At 41.1% G+C, this 18,263-nt stretch overlaps 1 protein-coding gene across 9 annotated transcripts in view; it reads left to right on the top strand.

Moving 5' to 3' along the window:
- mpp7a (MAGUK p55 scaffold protein 7a) overlaps nucleotides 1–18,263 on the top strand; it is a 63,627-nt gene that overhangs the window by 39,892 nt on the left and 5,472 nt on the right. For 3 of the 9 annotated variants that reach the window (XM_026179132.1, XM_026179133.1, XM_026179140.1), the window contains 16 exons: nucleotides 2,898–2,975; nucleotides 4,112–4,192; nucleotides 6,161–6,292; nucleotides 6,449–6,530; nucleotides 7,187–7,272; nucleotides 7,769–7,843; nucleotides 8,132–8,328; nucleotides 8,858–8,922; nucleotides 10,342–10,383; nucleotides 10,933–10,953; nucleotides 11,066–11,080; nucleotides 11,830–11,862; nucleotides 14,505–14,675; nucleotides 15,126–15,206; nucleotides 16,186–16,279; nucleotides 16,966–17,074. In XM_026179132.1, coding sequence (XP_026034917.1) covers nucleotides 2,898–2,975; nucleotides 4,112–4,192; nucleotides 6,161–6,292; nucleotides 6,449–6,530; nucleotides 7,187–7,272; nucleotides 7,769–7,843; nucleotides 8,132–8,328; nucleotides 8,858–8,922; nucleotides 10,342–10,383; nucleotides 10,933–10,953; nucleotides 11,066–11,080; nucleotides 11,830–11,862; nucleotides 14,505–14,675; nucleotides 15,126–15,206; nucleotides 16,186–16,279; nucleotides 16,966–17,074 — 1,362 coding nt within the window. The remainder of the gene's footprint in view (nucleotides 1–2,897; nucleotides 2,976–4,111; nucleotides 4,193–6,160; nucleotides 6,293–6,448; nucleotides 6,531–7,186; nucleotides 7,273–7,768; nucleotides 7,844–8,131; nucleotides 8,329–8,857; nucleotides 8,923–10,341; nucleotides 10,384–10,932; nucleotides 10,954–11,065; nucleotides 11,081–11,829; nucleotides 11,863–14,504; nucleotides 14,676–15,125; nucleotides 15,207–16,185; nucleotides 16,280–16,965; nucleotides 17,075–18,263) is intronic. The other 6 variants (XM_026179135.1, XM_026179136.1, XM_026179138.1 and 3 more) reach the window with 4 other exon arrangements.

Genomic DNA, 18,263 nt, shown 5'->3' on the forward strand with positions numbered 1-18,263 from the left:
GAGATGAAAGAATTATTGTCCGATATCATCTTTCAGCTTTTATTTACATCTGTTTGTTGCTAGAAAATATTCTCATGACACGAGCCAGGTGCTTATTTATATTTTAAAAGCCTCACTTGAATCCAAAATATATCCCCTTCCTTGCACTGTCTTACTTTGGATTTAGGCTGCCTTCCAAATATTTTCATTAAAGTTCAATGGTCGACTGCAGCCCAGATTTACCGGATCAAGCACGTTGTTCACAAACAAATACCTCTGAAATGAGCCAAAAGTGGCTAGATGATGATAGATGAAGCCAAATGCAAGGTTATGATAGGGACAGGGGAAGGAAGACGGAAACTCCATATTGCAGCAGACAGGTCACAGTATGCTGTTGACTACTGAAAAACTTTTTGAACCATGTCAAGCACACTGGAGGGACAATTAAAACAAGAAGAAAGCTACAGGTCAACCAGTCCCTGTTCTATCATTTTGTATTGTCTGTATTGGTAATCAAGGAAAATCCCACAGCCATTACTCCAGTTTCATCCATCCCTCCATCCATTCTCTGCTGCTTTTCAGAGTTGCGGGGGGACTGTGGAGCCTATCCCAGCTGTCTTAGGGCGAGAAGCAGGGTACACCATGGACAGGTCGCCAGTCTGTCACAGGGTTTTGCTCCGGGTCACTTTGAAAAAGATGTTCAGCTTGTAAAGGATGTGATGTGAAGTTTTCTGGGCAGAGGTCTTAAGCCTGCTTAAATACTATGTTTTATGTCTTCGGGTATTTTGAAAAGTCTCCAAAGTGTGCAACCCTGACCCTAAACATTACATTAGTTCATGCAAACTAGTGACAGATTATTTCAAACCAATAACTCAGTGGAAAGAAAAATAAAACTAGTTAGCCATAATGTTAGGGCTTATAGATGATGTTCACAAGATGCAGTTAGCACTGTTTTATATAGTGTTATAGAGTGATTTGACCCCCATTTATCTCAGGATTAATTCTGAGATAATTGGGGGTCTAAAAAAGTTTACAGCATGACAGGTTGCCGAAGCATCAACAGCAGTCCTAACATCCATCAGCATGTCCACAGGGGAAAAACATGTTTACCTCCACGACACGCCTAATGCACCGTGTTTTATTGCTGAGTAATAACGGCTTTATGCAGGATTTGAACTTCTAAGCTGACCTTGAAACATGACTGTTGTGCTGGCCAAGACAGAGTCCTAACAGGCTGTGATTTATCTCGGCAGACTGTATGGATAAGTCCAGCTGAAATGGCTGTAGCTGTTTAAGGCCAAGATTTAAACTGGAATCTTGATGGGGAGAGACGATGTAAAGACATTTCACACGTCGTTGCGTCGCGTTTTCTTCACTGGAAAGTTATAAAAGTGATTTTGATGGGTGACATTTGGTGTTTGGGTAATGTTTTTGAATGACATCATGTTTTGGATTTTGGTGTTGGTCCCTGGTGATTATCGAAGCCAGATGACAGCTTGAAGAGACTCAAATCAACTCATCTACACATGCTGCTCATGTTATTGCTAATCAGAACTTCTGCCAGGGCCAAAAACATTGAGGTCAAATACCGTCCTGTGAGTGTGTCAGAACATTCAACTGTCAGTGATTCTGACTTGCTTTCCTCCGTATTTACAGTACTGCTACCATCTAGCTTTAAAACATAATCACCTGTGTTGCGAGGAGTAACAACTATGTCTAACATTCCTAAAACAGATGTTTTAATTGCACAAAGCATCTGTAGCCGTTCAGTGTGACAGCAAACAAACTGCTTTTCTTGTCTTTTTCTGTCCTGCTGAGTGATTTTCTGTCACACATTGTCACTGCTCCGTGTGTGTGTGTGTGTGTGTGTGTGTGTGTGTGTGTGTGTGTGTGTGTGTGTGTGTGTGTGTGTGTGTGTGTGTGTGTGTGTGTGTGTGTGTGTGTGTGTGTGTGTGTGTGTGTGTGTGTGCGCACTCCCGCATGTGTGGATTTGGCCCTTTAGATATAGAAGTGGTCCAGAGCGTCTCTGTCACTCTCTCCTCAGCCAGAGGCTCCTCTGTTCCACCATCCTCCTGGAATGCTTTCTAGGACATCCAGCTGGAAGCTCCAGGCTCGGGGCCCAGCTATCAGTCAGACCCGTGGCCCAGATCCCCTTCACCATGCTGGGCCTGAGGAAGGAGAGACGCAGGAGTGGCTGCTGGGAGGAAAGCTGTCCCTGTCTGTTCCTTGATGGGACCTGACAGCAGCCTGTAGGCTGTCAATGCATTCCTGCGCAGCTGCTTTTAAATCACAAATGGGATATCTGTAGTGTTTTTTGTGAGTCTGTGTGTGCGTAGGCACAAGTGTGCAACTGTGCCTTTGACGTTGTGTGCGTGGGTGTGAACGTGTGCTTTGTGTGTATATAAATTATTCCATCTCTGCTCCACATATGATGAAGTGGTTTTGCGTGTATAAATGAGTGAAAGTGAGCGCACGAGTCAGGCTTACTTTCCATTTTAGCAACTCTCCAGAGACGCAGCTCTGTCTCTCAACACTGTGCAGTCACAGCGCTGAGGCTGATAAGGAAATGTTTAGCCAATTTCACCAGACTGTTGAAATGATTTGGAATCATCACGGGGCCACTGGGACATATCGAATGCATGGTGGAAAACTGGATTGTTTGTACAGTGGCTAAGCTAACTGAAATACTTAGTGGATCGAGGGAGTGAAAGATCTTTGTGTGTGCTTTTGGTATTTAAGGACATGATTTAATGAACTCTGTGTATGTACAAGATGGTGCTGATGAAGGATGTACATGTTTTCTCACATGTCTGTTTGGAGACGTGCACATGGCTTCCAGCGTGCACACTTTTTCTTCCACATGTGCTCACTACTATCTCAATAACTACCTTAATAATGAATACAATCTGTCCTTTCAGATCCACGAACGGCTGCAGCACTATGAAGAGAGCAAGCCCGCCCCTGTCCTGGAAGGAGCTGCACCTCTGGCACGTGACGTAAGTGTTTTAAAAAACATGTTTAAACTGATTGATCTTTTTATTGGCTGGGAGGCAAATGAATCGATTAAAGGAACCTTTGGTGAACAGTGTCTGTCTAGATGGGTTTCGGTTAATGGAGGTTTAATTTATTGACTAACATAAAATGACACTTCAACCCTCGTCTGGCCCCGGCCGTACTGTCTAGAACTCCCAGCAAGTGACTGCCACCGCTCAAGTGAAACCAGCATGGCCAGTGCCGTTGGTGTAAGCAAGTGAGACACACCACATCATCAATAAATAGTTCAAATGATGGCCACTGATCTAGAACTGTATGGTTGTTATGGTTGACTTGTATCCTTCTCCCTGTTGGAAAACCGTTTTCCTCTTCTGGCTGACTTCCAAACATCTTAATACAAACTCTGCTGTTACTTGGACAGATCACTTGGTGCCATCAGAGAGCATTGGTCTGCATTTTATTCCTGCAGGGTCAGATACGAAAAATACAAACACAGAGAAAGGGTTCATCAGTGTCAAGTGGCTTTCATGTCAGTTTTTACTGTGTGGGATGGCTTGCTGCTCCTTTCCACACTCCAACCAAGTCCAGGAGGATCTTCCATAAATCAGTGATGCTCTCAGAGCTCCCATTGTTTCCAGGTTTAACTGACTGTTTTCTTTAGTTCTTGAGATTCTCATTGGAAAATGATCTGGTACAATAGAAGATTTATCAAAGGGCAGGTGCCAGTAGGTGGGAGTTCTAGGCCACATGACAAAGTGTGGCCTTGCCTCCAGCTGCGATTTACCTTATTTAAGACAAGATGAAGCTGCAGATAAATCCTGTAACTGAAAGAGCTGCATTTTTATGTCTTAATACAATATGATACAAATAGAAGATACACCAACATAACTTCTTTAGATAAAGCATAACTAGTATGTTTATCTCTCTAAATGCAAGTCCTCTATTCATTACTGACACAAAGCACACCTTGCAGAGTTGAACTGTTAATTACAAACCTCTACCATTGGTTTTTCATTATACAGACTGCTGTTGTCTTCTTGTCGAAGCATTGAATGTTCACATGCACACCTGAAAAAGAGAAGCATGCTTAATGGTCTGAGCACAGTTGTGTGAACATTGTGTCCTTGACTATTTTCAGGTGTCTGATGAGCTGGAAGGCAAATCAGCCAGTCAGGATGTCAAAGAGCTTCTTAAACTGCTGGCAAACCCACATGTAAAGGTGAGTAAAGGATTTGCTTATTTTGTACTGAGCAGGTTTTAACAAACTAAAACCACATATTCTCTTTGTGGAGGATTGTATTATTCCATCCAAAAAACAGCAAAGCATTTGGCAATTCTGGCTCTGGATCTTTGCTGTTTGCACAGCAGCCACATTAAAGCGTTACAATCATCGTGCTGTACACAAAATAACACGCCTGTTAGATCCAGGCCTTGTCTCGTTTTCTTGGCTGCCGTTGCTGACCTCGTTAGCCAGATGCAGACAGCTACAAAATAAATTTACACATTTTTATTTTCTAATGCATAACTGGGGCCATCCATCAGGACCTCCAGGTGTCTCAGCCAGACAGAGCTGCCTTCACGACGGCAGGATAGAAGCAGAGTTGGACAGGCTCCGTTTTTAATGCGCTGTCGTCATGCTTGTTTGGGCTCTGCCAGAAACAACAGCTCTCTAGTTCTCCCCCAACATAGCACACACACACACACACACTTACAGTACATGCAAATATTTAATACCTATCAGTGTCAAACAGCAGGAATTCAAGAGATGGTGGTTCCCAAACATGGATTTTTCAATGTCTGAGCTGGTAATTATGATTCATTTCCTAAATTCTCCAAACACATTAAGAACAACTACATTAATCTGTTCAAAGACAAGTGTGGAGCATGTGTTTTTTACAGGTGCTATAGGTACAGACACACATATTTCACCAGGCAGCACATATTTTAGACATAGAATCAGCAACTCCACACACACCTCCAGCAAACTGGTACTCATTTGGCTCATTACTATGTTTTTCCCCTGCACCTAACACATATAATTGCTGCTGTAGTTGTGCAGTGGTCTCTCAGCTCCAGTGCAGAATGGGGTCAGCCAAGCAATTCCCCACCAAACAATGGAAAATGTTCTTTCTGCTACTGCTTCCTCCATTGCTGGCTGGTGAATTTTGGCAGACGGTGTAGCAGCACAAGCCAAAGAAGACAAGCTGGAGAGGAGTGGCATTTTATCTCTGAAGTAGGATCAAAACCAACCATTTTTAAAGATTTCCTGGCTGTGAGATTTTCTTTACATGTGTTATTCATTTGGGATTCTCTTGATCGAAAGAAGTTATTATTTTTAGTTATAATAAGGTAATACAGACTCTTTGCCTTCCAAAGACTACTCACATAGCTCCAGTTGTGTCTCCTCCTCTCATCTGCTCCCAGTTAGCAACATCTTGAATGCTGTACTGCAGCATGCTCCCATGTCATAAAACACACTGCTTCTCTTCTCACCATATCCTTCTCTTTCTTCCCTGTTTCTCTTGCTCTCCACCCCTCTACTTTTGTCTGGCACTTTGGTTGGAAGATGTTTTTCTCAATTTTTTCCCCCCCTCTAAACCACAGAAAAAGCAGCACGCATCTAGCTGCATCTTGGTCCGGACACGCGGTTGTTAAATACTTTGAAAAATGAATGTCTCCTGAATGGCATCATTCCCGTCTGCGTCCCGTCTCTTTTTATGCCTGCTCGTGAAAGTGTGAAATATCTGAGCTGAGAACTTTGCTTTTGAGTCTTCACCACCTTACCCTGCAAAGTGTGGATTTTGTGGTGGTCACATTTGCAGCTCTTGCTGAGCAATGGTGCAGGGCGAGCCTGGGTTGCCTTTAATCAGAGAGATGTATGGAGGGAGAGCACGGGCCTAATGGCAATTAACGCTTGTTCATCTACAAGCTCTGGCCTTGAATGCTTTCAAATCCATCACCCAGCACATGAGGGAGACAACCCAATTCATAACCATCCTCCCTGCAGTCTGCAGTGTCTCTGTCCTGCTTAAAAAAGGAAGTGATAGATCGGACTCTTAATAGCATGCATGGCCATACTTTATTTAGCTAAGTGGACTGGGGTAAAGTTGAGGCCTTCGTGGCTTGACAGATAACCCTTGCCTGTTTTGTGTTTCCTCCCATAAATCCTATTTTCTCCTTTTTCTAGAGCCTCCTGTCCGTCCACGACGCAGTTGCCCAAAAGAAGTATGACCCCGAACTACCTCCGCTGCCTGAAGACATCGATGACGATGAAGATTCTGTGAAAATTATAAGATTGGTCAAGAACAAGGAGCCACTGGTAAGTAACTTAACAATCATCCTGTGTGCAGTATCTATCTGTCTCTACGCCTTAATTTTCATCTTTACAGTGATTTTAGGTCATTGCTGTTTGACTTGCACATCATAATGTCATAAAGGTAGAAATGCTGTTATAATGACTATTCTTCTTTTATAGGGAGCAACAATAAGACGTGATGAGAGCACAGGTGCCATCATTGTGGCCCGGATCATGAAGGGAGGGCCAGCTGACAGAAGTGGTTGGTTCCAGCCTTTTTCTCTCTTTTATAAGTTTGCGTGTGTGTGTGTGTGTGTGTGTGTGTGTGTGTGTGTGTGTGTGTGTGTGTATACTCGATTCTACTCAGTTTTCTGTCATTTTCTGTCACTGTGTAGCACCTCAGTTTACATGGGGTCGTTATAGCAACTCATTTAAAAGTCCCATGATGTCATTTGTATGCAACACAAACCCAGCACACAACAGTGGACATGGAGGCGTTGGTATACCTGTCCGATCACACTGTTGGTTTTTCTGCACCCATTTCCCTGGATGCCGTGTTTCAAAAAGGGCAGTTTTGATGTTTGTGAAGGAATCACTTTCATGACTCATCAAGTGACATAATTGACTGGCATCACATGGTGGCATGGAGTCTGTTGACGTCACAGTTTCAGATCAACTCAGGTTGCTCAAAACGACTGCTCTAGTAGGTATCAGGTGCTGCCATCTAATAGAAAACCCTAAAAAACAGAGTCAAGTCAAGATGAGCAAAGTAGATACTAGTGGAAAAGAGCCATACAAGTCTGTAGTGTGGAATATATTGGGATTGCACAGAATTTAGTACCTCGCTTACATCAGGGCGTTAAAATAATAGAATGCCAGAATGACTGCAAATTAGTAACGTCTGTTTATGTGTGGCAGGTTTAATTCATGTAGGGGATGAACTGAAGGAGGTCAATGGAATCCCTGTGGACGACAAGAAACCAGAGGAAATCATTCGTATTCTGGTAAGTCTTGTCTTTCTATGGACGTTTGTGAGACTGAGGGTTTTTCAGCTCCACTCCCTTGGTACCAGCCTTTGTTTATAATGACAGAAACCTCCCCTTATCAACTCATCCACGACCCAGGCCTCCCATTGCCGTGTTGATGGCCGATAGATCACATGCAGAGTCTCTGTGGATGAGGCTGATGATGTGTAGTTCCTCCACGCAGCTTTGGTCACAGGCCTAAATGAGCTCTGTCATGTGCCTGGGATCTTAAACTCTTAAGGCCTTCTCAGACACAAAAGTCTTTGAGCTCTCAACACTCCTCCTTTACACCCCTGCACTGTACTCCCTAATTCTGTCAAGAATGGTTATACTATCCCACTAAACCTTCCTTTGTTGAAAAATCAATGCTTGACGCTATGTCACTGTAACTAGATTAGGTCTCTTATAAAATACTTAAAAGGATAGGAAAACTATCCTTTACAATTACTCCAACTTCTGTTCCTACATTATTTAGGCACAGTCACAAGGAGCCATTACCTTTAAAGTTGTCCCTGGTGCAAAGGACGAGGCATCTATCAAGGAGCCACAGGTAGGTCCTGTCTTTCTCTGTTATTTGGTTTATCCACTTGTTAAGTGATTTAGACCCTTTGATAGTGGAAAGTCATTGAAAGACCATCTTGGCCATCACTTGCAGCGTTTACCATCGATTGCTGTAATCTTTTGAGAATAATCACTCTGAGCTTTGGTGAATCACCTTTAACCATGATGACAATGTTTTAGAAAGAAAACATTTTATATACAACATAGTGAACTTGTTCCTGTTGTGTCTTCAATCCTCCTCTTTGTTTTCTTGCCTTTCCCTCATGATGATGTACAGATGTTTGTGAAGGCGCTCTTTGACTACGACCCAAAAGATGACAACACCATCCCATGTAAGGAAGCTGGTTTGGCCTTCAAGAAGGGTTGCATCCTACAGATCATGAGCCAAGATGATGCAACCTGGTGGCAGGCCAAACACGAGGGCGACACAAATCCTCGTGCTGGCTTAATACCATCCAAACAGTTCCAGGAGAGGTGAGAAACACAAGGCTGACCTTATTGGCTCCAGTGCTGTCACTGTCATAGATGTTCCATCTCCTTTCTCTCCCTCTTTAATCCATGTATTCTTGCTTCACTCTGCCAAAGTAGTCTGGGTTTCCACACATTTTCTGGTCCAAAGTGAGTAATGACAGAAAATGATAGCGCTGGTACCAATCCACATTGAACTGCAAGTGGATGGAAAACACACACCAGACCTACACAGAGCTCAGGAGGCTTGGGCAGAAAGAGGAAGGCTGAAGAGTAAAGGGATCGAGTAGAACATTTTATATTCAGGTTTATTATTCTACTTTTTTCAATAGAAAGATGTTCTGTTCTTCACCTCCTCAATCTTTGGTTTCACCAGTCTCAGCTGACAGAATAGAAATGAAGGATATTGTAGAGAAGGGTTTCTGTAGCATAGCAGAGTGTTTATTATTCCCAGAGTGACCATGAAAACTGATGGTTTTCTTTTTTCTGTTCTTTCCTTTTTCTTCTCTTTCTTTATCCATCTTTTTGCTTTCAGGAGACTTGCATTTCAGCAACCTGTTACGACTCTTTCGTCCCTAAGGAGGTCTACTAGACGATCATGTAAGCATATATTATTTGCTGTGTTAGCGACTAATAAACCACAACAAGACAGTTGTCTTTAACAGGTGGATGGGAGGAAGAGAAGAATGGCAAAAGTGAGGAATGCTGGTCAGGACAGTTTGTGGAGTTCATTTCTGAAACAGACTCATCCTTCTGCTGATTCCACCACTGGAGTCTTTCGTGTAGTTGTGTAGTTCATGCTGGTCGTCTGGAGAAGCAATTTAGATTTATCTTTGTTTTCATTTTCCTTCCTGTCTGCTCAATGTTTCTCCCTCTAAATTTCTATCCAGAGTCTGTTCCATGTGTCTTCTACAGCCTCTTTGTGTGTTGTTCACTAAGTCCACAGCATGTCTTTTATCCTGTCTTCCTTTGCTCCCCCCAACCGGTCACGGCAGATGGCCGCCCGTCCCTAAACCTGGTTCTGCCAGAGGTTTCTTCCTGTTAAAAGGGAGTTTTTCCTTCCCAATGTTACCAAAGTGCTTGCTCATAGGGGGTCATATGATTGTTGTTGTAGTCACGCAGAAGCTTTAATATGAATTAGGAGAGGGTTTGCCCTCTGGCTGTTACTCTAGCTAAAGAGATGATTGATTTTCTAAAAGCTGTGCATAATGCAGATAGCAAAGATAAAAGACAAGTTCATGTGAACTGGTATTGTCACTTGGCTGCCTGGCTTCTAATTTGGATAATCACTTATACTCTTGGGGTGATGATGATGAGGGTAATAACAAGGATGGTTTTGATGGCAGCCTGTTATTCAGCAATTGTCCATGATTGACTCCAACTGCAGAGTTCAACTCCTTATCATCACTGCCGGAAAAGAGAATGAAGACAAACAGTATTACAGTATTATTACATTATTACCCAGATTTTTCCAATGTAAACATTCCTGGCAGCTCACCCATGGACTTGATAAAGGTGGACTAATCATACATCTTTATGGCAGTTTTCATCACATTCTTTCTTTAAGGTTTAGTTTCAAATAAATTAGATAATTAAATCTGGCTAAACTCTTATTCACAGTACAGTAATTCTCATCCTTCTTAAAACCACATTTTGAGGTCGCTGTCCCAACTTAAGATGCCACATTAGAGCAGGAAGAGGGCACCATCAGTGGGAAAACTGACCTGGCCACTGACATTTGAAACAAGATGTCAGATAAAGGTACACACACTTCAGAACAGCTGCCGCTCTCGTGCCTGATGCGTCTAGCCTACAAACAACCTTGCACAGATAGGTCTTGACTGTTGTTTTGGTTAGACATTAATTCTGGACATGCTGAACAACACTCTGGAAAATGAATGCAGTGATGTAAGGTGAGCTTCATACTGTTAAATACTTACAGAGGACTGTATCAGTATTACAATATCAATCATTTGGAGGCTTATGAATCTAAATGGCTTTTTTCCCCCCTGTAAATAGTGACTGCACCACAGACATGTACCGCAGATTGTGTATCACTAGGTAACAATGGATATACATTTCTATCAAAATAGGAGCAAATAGAAAGTAAATGTTTGTTATATTCTCATAAAACCTGAACTCAAGCTCCACTTACTGGTGTTTTTGTAACCTTTTAGTAGCAGCATGGCTTATGAAGGGTTTCTGTACGTGTTCTTTTTAAACCCAACCTTAAAAAAAGAAAGAAGTTAAGGATAAGATTTCCTCAATGAGTTCCATCAATTTATGTCATGACAGCTGAGTGTACTGCAACTTCCTCTCAGGAAGACCTGACGAGTGTTTCAGAACCAAGTGGAACTTGAGTTATTTTATTATTTGAAACGTAGATAGTTAAACTAGTGATACCATTAGAGTGATACTGGGAGTTACAGTGTAGTGGTCAAGCTCGGTATTTTTCACAAACATTACAAAACTGAAGAGAATTGTTTGCTTTTTCAGTGTTTTGTGAGAAATGACTGAATTGAACCTGCATAGGATGTTTGTGGATGTGGCACTCAGCTTTAAAATGTTTTATAATGTTCTCTCTGTTGTCTTTTGCTCTGCTTTTCTAAGATGATGTGACAGTAGAGTTTGGTAGGTTTCTTCTTATATTTCTTCCTCATCCCTGAGTTATGTTTACTTTCCTAATCTAATATTTTGTTTAGTATTACCTAATTTCCATTCCTTGCTTCTCTTGCACTCAAAGCTGAAGAGATTGAAGGTACTACTTTTCTGACATCCTCCACCGAGTAGGACTTTACTAACCCAACCATCTGTGATTGGTTCCCCTTCATGCTATTTGTGTGTAATGAGGTCCACTTCTTACCTCATCTCCCCAATTGACCCATTAAAGCTATTCACCATTTAAGAGTAACATTAGTTGTCACAGTCAATGGTTCCTCATAGATTTTATTGACTTTAACATTTTACAAAGCCTCACCTTTCCTCAACTCATTTTCACAAATGTGGACATCATTTTTGAGAATCATCCCGTCACAAGTAATATTTGTTGGACTCAGTCACAGCACAAACTGATTCACTGTCTCCAAGAATCGTCCAACACCACAGCCAAGAATGTAGTGGCCTGTAAGGCTAAATGGGGCTTAGTCAGTTAGCTGGGACCATCAACATTTTTCAACATTGTTAGTTCTGTAAAGAAAAAGAGAGTATTTTGTTTATTTTGGTCAACTTTAGCTGCTCACTAGATGGAGGTTATATGTAACCTGTCCTTGAATTTACCTCTACATGCGTGGCTGTCATTCTGGGCAAAGGCCAATATTTAAAAATAACGAACACACTATAAAATGTAACTCAAGCAAAATTTACCCCAAACCTCTCTGATCACTCTCTTCTTAACAGCACCTGTGTGTTTTTCCCTTTATCATATTTAGAGGGCCGCAGCTCATTTCTGACTATTCTCTTTAACTTGATGTTGTGGTTCTCTTTTGGCTCCTTTCTTTTCATCACCAGAGGATGCTGATTATAGTGGTGGATTTCACCTAGGTGAGAGATTGTCTTCTTTTGTCTTCTTGCCTTTTCCTGCCAGATGTGGTCATTTCACTGTTACAATAAATATGAGGACAGTGGCCAAGTACAAGTTTTGTTTTTTCCACATGAATCCTTCATATATCATCTTCTAAGAACTATTAAGTCATACATGTTTCACGGACATACCTTTGACCTGTTCTTCTAACTCACAGAGCACTTGTGGGGCAAATAATTCACTTCTTAAACCTTCTTACATAATTCACTTTTTGGACTTTAATAGTTTTGTACTTTCTCACTGTGCTGTGCTATTTGTGCTCCCATGCTGACAGCATGAGTGCACTGGCAGATCATGTCATGGATTTGCAGTATGTAGTTATCCTGTTCTGCCTCTGCTGTGGGTCTGAGGACTTCTTTGAGAGGTTCTGGTTGGAGTTGGCTTAAAAGAAAGGTTTGTGTGCTTCGCTGCATTGTGGAGGTCCGGATGAAGGCCGGTCTTGCTGATGTGGTTCCAGTCAGACTTAATGACAATTACCATGGCCCACTTTGGTTCTGCAACCACTTTAATTCCAGAGAGCTGCTTCCAAATCCCTGTCTTGTACAGAAAATGTTTCCCATCGTGTTTTTATTACCACTGTCATTTGCACATTTAGACTCCAGATTTCACAGGATATCCAGAGCACACGCAAGTTTATAAATACTACATTTGAGTCATGTCTGCCAAGCTCAATCAGGGTCACTCCCAAAGCCGAACTCTGCCAAACATTATTCCATTTTTTTGCCCAAAAAAGTCCAGCACCTTGAGTCCAGCAGCCAAGAACGAGGTTTAAATGAAATGAGAGAACCTCGGGAGAAGAAGTAAAAAATAGTGAGTTATAATAACATCTTCTCTATGAGAGTACTTGCTGCATGGCTTTTCAGCCTGTTGGATGTGGTTGTATGATTTAAAGTTGGCCTGTCCCTAAAAGTTTGAAATCTTAGAACTTACAGATGCTTTTGCAATGCTGCTGAGGTTGCATGGGGAAATAAAGGAGTGGGAGGGGGCGGCAGTTGTTGTCCTTAGTTTTTGGTTTGTTTTCTCCCCATGCCTCTCAATGATGCAACGTCTGTAAGGTCCATTGCCAGAGTCATTCTTGAGCACAACTTTGGGATGAACAGATTCCTGATTTTACAGCCTGCAAACTTGAGAATGATATCTCCTTAGTAAGCACTGTTTAGAGGCTACTTCGTTACTGTACTTAAGTAGAACCTTCAGGTATCTGTACTTTACCTTAGTATTTACTCTTATTCTCTACATTTTTGCACAAATTTTTAAAACAGGCTCGTTACTCTAGACTCAACAGTATCAGCTGAAATTGAGTCGGAAAAAATGCGTTTGTCTGTATGTTTTAGTCAGCTTGTAGCTAGTGTTACAAAAGAGGAATGAGTATAAAGGGAGTAACCTTGCTTCACAACATAATGTTTCTACAACATTTCTATCAGCTCAACAAACATCAGCAGACTCAAGCTGTTTGAGTGCTGTTCGTCTCAGTGTGTTGCTAGTTAAAGGTCCAGCTGCTGTATTTCACAAGGAGAGAAAAGAAAGAGAGCTAACTTCACTCAGAGACGGAGAAAGATAAGAAAGTCAGGTCAGGAGAGAAAGAGTAGAGATTATTTTTAAAGCTGATCTCTGCTCTGGGACATTTAATGACCTGCAGATTTAAAGGTTACATGTCAAAATTTTTAATCACATATCACATATGTGTTTTGACAAATGGTCTATTTTCATTGTGTGAGTATACTAACTTTGTCTTTCTATAATATCATATTTGCAGAATAAACAGGTTAGCTTGCATTAATGTGGTGAAATCACAGTAAAGCTCTGTGTTGGGCTGATACAGAGCAGCTGTGGGGGTCAGTGTTAGGTTACATCAAGTGTAGAGATTAATTTACATTTAAGCTGATGACGCTTAGATTCATTCACTGATTTCAATCTTTACACCAACTTTCTGTTTTCATTTAACTGTTTGTTTGTGGAAGTAAAGTCGCTTCCTGTATGTATCTGTGTGTAAGTGTGCGTCGTCCCAGCTTGTGTTAAATATGCTCATCTTTTTCCTTCACATTTTTGCACTTCTACTTTACTGAAGGGGCTTTGAATCAAAGTAGAGATCGGAACTTTGTGCCAGTTCCTTTCTTTTTACTAACTTGTTCGTGTTTGGATCATCTTATGAGGCTTTCCAGAACAAATGAGCAAGCTTCGTTTACCCATACCTGACTTGTTCTAAAATTTGGAGCACATTCATTGTCATCCTCTCTGTGTAATACAGTTTCCACTGGTATGGAAGACAGGATGGTTGTTGTTGTTGTTGTTGTTGTTGTGTAATTAGTTACCTGTGTTATTTTAGTGAGTGTGTCAGCGGGTGCAAGAGGAGAGAGGGACTGTATTTTGGATGATGATAGACCTATGATGAGTTTTCACCTGTTTGATGTCACCTGGGGAAAGTAATGTTTGTGTGGAGGTGTTTGCCAAGATCCTGAAACAACTATAAATTGAAGTCCACAGTATTTGTATGTGTACATACGGTTGTGCTGGATTTTACACTACTGACAAAGAATTTTCTTTTTTTGTATTGATTGATCTGTTTCTTCTGTCTCCTCTTTTGGCTCATGCTGACCTCCAGCTGGGTTCAGGAGAAGCTTTCGCCTCAGCAGGAGAGACAGAAAGACCACCAAGTCCATGTACGAGGCGAAGAAGAGTGAAATGTACGACATGGCTGACGTGCCCACATACGAGGAAGTCGTCCCGTACCGCAGGCAAAGGGGAGACAAACACAGGCTGGTGGTGCTAGTAGGTGAGTAAAGAGAAATTTAAGTTCTCAAACTCTGATGTCGCTGCTTACCTCACACACTGTTGCTGTTAGGATACCGAATTTAATGAAAATCCTCACCTTCAATCTCATTGTCACATAGAGACGACAGAAACAATAAAGGTGGCCCAGCTCTGCAAGAGAGAAGCTGAATATTATGTTTCTCTATCATCTGTTCCTAAGAAGTGAATATGAATAACCAGAAAGTAACTTTAGATCTTTTGGATACAAATTTTCATTAGTTCATCATTTGATCCTATTAGACATTTGAATTTATATTCTCATCATTAGTGTTTGAGGTCTTGAGTTAACCTCGGCAACTCTAACCACCAAGTACAGACGAAAGAAAGTTTGAATGTCTCATATCATGTTATGGATGTGATAATAACGTGATGAGGAGTTTGGCAGAGTTTATAATTAGATGTTTGTGTGTAGGACCCACAGGTGTCGGCTTGAGTGAACTGAAGAAGAAACTGTTGATCTCTGACCCCCAGCACTTCAGTGTGACCATTCCACGTAAGTGTCCTGTGAAAGAGACATTGGGTGTCAGTGTGACTACCTGTGTAAATAAAGGTTAAATTAAAAAAAAGGAAAAAAGATAACTTCACTCTTCTGATTTAAGCCCACCAAACTTTGGCTGAACAGTACAGTTCATTTGTCTTTCGCTCTGCATATTTCTTTGTTCTTATCTCTGCGTCTTATATGTGAATGTGTGCTTTATACTAGTTAATAGAATAGAAGTTAATTCGCTGACCATTAAATGTGGTGTTCCCAACAATCTCTTTTCTCTTTGTTTCATCCCAAAGAAACCTTTAAACATTTGTGTGCCGAAACTAAAGTTTCTGTCTTTCTTCCGTTCTGTGCTTTATCTTGAATTGAGGATGCAACATAAATGAAATAAAATAAAATGTAATAAAAACGTGGCTGTATTATTCTCACTGTTCTCACTATTTGAAATATTTCTTTACATAGAGAGATTTTTTTAATTATTGAAAAAAAAAACTTTTATAACCAAGTTTTATGACTTTATTGTCTTCCCCCAGCCAAAGTCTGACACTTGAAATGTCCCCGGTATTAAAATCCCATTGGCGTGGCCTTTTTCTCTCCACACAGCCTGTTAATTGTTCTCAAATGTGACCTGTGCTGCTGTTGTTTAATAGAGCCCAGACAGTCTGATTCAGACCCGTATAGGAAACGTATGGCACAGGTCCTGGCTCTCATTGAGAGGAAGGAGAATCGAAAAGTGTCTCGTCTCGCTCTTTTTGAATGTTTGATCGCTGCCAGTGGACACATGGATATGTTTAACACTTGCTGTTGTTTCGGGTTAAGCCCAAAAGTGTTGCTTCTTTTTGTTAATTTGAAAACCGGAGCTTTGGAGACCACCGGCTCTCTCTCTGTCTCTCTGCTTGTTGCACACAAGGAGCATTGCACTATTCATTGCAATGACTCACAGGCATCACTCCCTCTCTTTCCATCTTCATCTTCTTTCACTCAGACACCAGTCGACCCAAGAAGAACCAGGAGACCGATGGTGTGGATTACCACTTCATCTCCAAGCAGCTCTTTGAGACGGACATCCAAAACAACAAGTAAGCAAAACTGATGAATTCAATCACAACACACATTCAGACTTTATGCAGCAGAGATGAACAATTGATATTCATACTCTGGCCAAAACAAAAGTACTTTTTCCCTGGGAAAAAAAAGAGAACAACTTTTTTGGATATCCTGCTGTGTGTAGATTATATGTTTGTACGTCTCTATTTCAAACGGCCTTTCTTTAAGGTTTACTACAATGGAGAGAACAATTATGAATTGTTTTGGTTTATCACCATTTCTCAAAACTCTAATCTCAGAAATCACAGTGATTGTAGAAAATTAATTATAAAAATGAAAGTTGAAAGTTGCTGTTTAAAAAAAAAAATCCTGCTCTTATGAGGATATATAAAAAAATCTTAAAAGCACAAATTAACATATCTAATACAGTGGAAAAAGGTTTGTTTGTTTTATGTAAACTAGTTTAAAAATGTCCTCCTGATGCTCATTTCAAGATCTATATTTTCTTTCTTGGACAATATATGCAGTTAAAAATAATCCTTGTCTCGTCACAGTCTAAAAGAACCTCTTTTAGCTCAGGTACAAGGCCTGAGCTTTAACTCAGATTACAGTAATTACTCTTCTAAAAACTGACATAATTATTTGAAACTTTGTCCATGTGTCCATCCAAAGATGTGCGTTCGTGCTTTTTCTCATCACTCTTCTTTTCATGTCTCAGATTCATTGAGCATGGCGAGTACAAAGGGAATTTCTACGGCACAAGTCTGGACTCGATACGTTCAATCCTCTCAAAGAAGAAAGTGTGCCTGCTGGATGTCCAGCCTCATGTGAGTGACACCTTCTTTCTCACCATCCCTGTACTGTATTCTTAGCCTGTTTTGGAAACTACCTGTCTCAGAAGCAGATCGCCCTGTTACTTTATTTGAAGATTTCCTCTTTGGCTTATGTCACCATAAACCTCCACAGTAATGCCATTTCTCAGTTATTGACCAACTGAGTGAATGATGGAAGCTGTTTCCCAGTGGTTCCGCTGCTGCCTCTCCATTAAGTTTTTTATCCATCTTGTTGTGAGTTGTGGGTCTTGACCCACTGCTATTAGCATAGCAAGAAGGTCAGATGATCATGCCAGAACCAGACACCAGACACCACCTCTAATCAAATCTCATCTCTCTCATACCTCTGAAGGGCCTTTCACATTGGGCGCACCTACCACGAGCTGGAGCGAGTGGCCTAAAATTTGTCTTGCAGTGGTTGTTGCGCTCTTGTACGTCGAAAACTCGATGGACCAGCTATTTCTCATCCATAAAAAAGAAAGCTTTGGCACTGTCCCCACAAGTGAACACTTGTGTTGTTTCCTCCCAAAGTCTCAGTATGCATGTCAACTTGTGTCATGAAGTTTGTTGAACTCGGAAACACACACAATCAACTTTTCCTCCTTGTTTTCATTCATTGTGTGGTTGAACTTAGTAGGGCTGTTTGCTTCGTTTCTGTTGGTCGTGCGACGGTACGTCGCAGCAGTCAAAGTTTAACCAAGTTTAACCCAGTTAAACGTTGACCCTTGCATGCAAGAGTACTCTTACCGGCGCACTTGCTCTTTAAAACTGTTATTGAGTGGCGCAAGCAATAGAAACAAATGGGTTTCAGAGCTCTGCACTTGCCATATCCTATGTGAAAGGCCCTTGAGGTACCAGATTGGCATGTTATTTCAGAAAACTGTCACCACAAAGAAGAGACAGACACAAAGATCAGGCATAAATAAAAACATATATATCCTCCACTATCTTCCAAAAGAATTTAAAAGCTGTGATGAGTTAGTGTGAGTAGTCTTTATCCCTCAGATTGGTGTTTGTGAGTCATTTTTAAATGACAAAAACTATAAACATGATTTCAAAGTTCTAGATTCACTCAGAATGATGGGAAGTCATCTGCTCTGTGGTCATTATTTATTGTTCTGTCCAACTAATAAGTCATTTATGCAAAGACTTCTTCATTCTAGAGAGGTCAATAAGTTAAAAG

The sequence above is a fragment of the Astatotilapia calliptera genome, chromosome 9 (genome assembly GCF_900246225.1).
Source record: "Astatotilapia calliptera chromosome 9, fAstCal1.2, whole genome shotgun sequence".
NCBI classification, from domain to species: Eukaryota; Metazoa; Chordata; class Actinopteri; order Cichliformes; family Cichlidae; genus Astatotilapia; species Astatotilapia calliptera.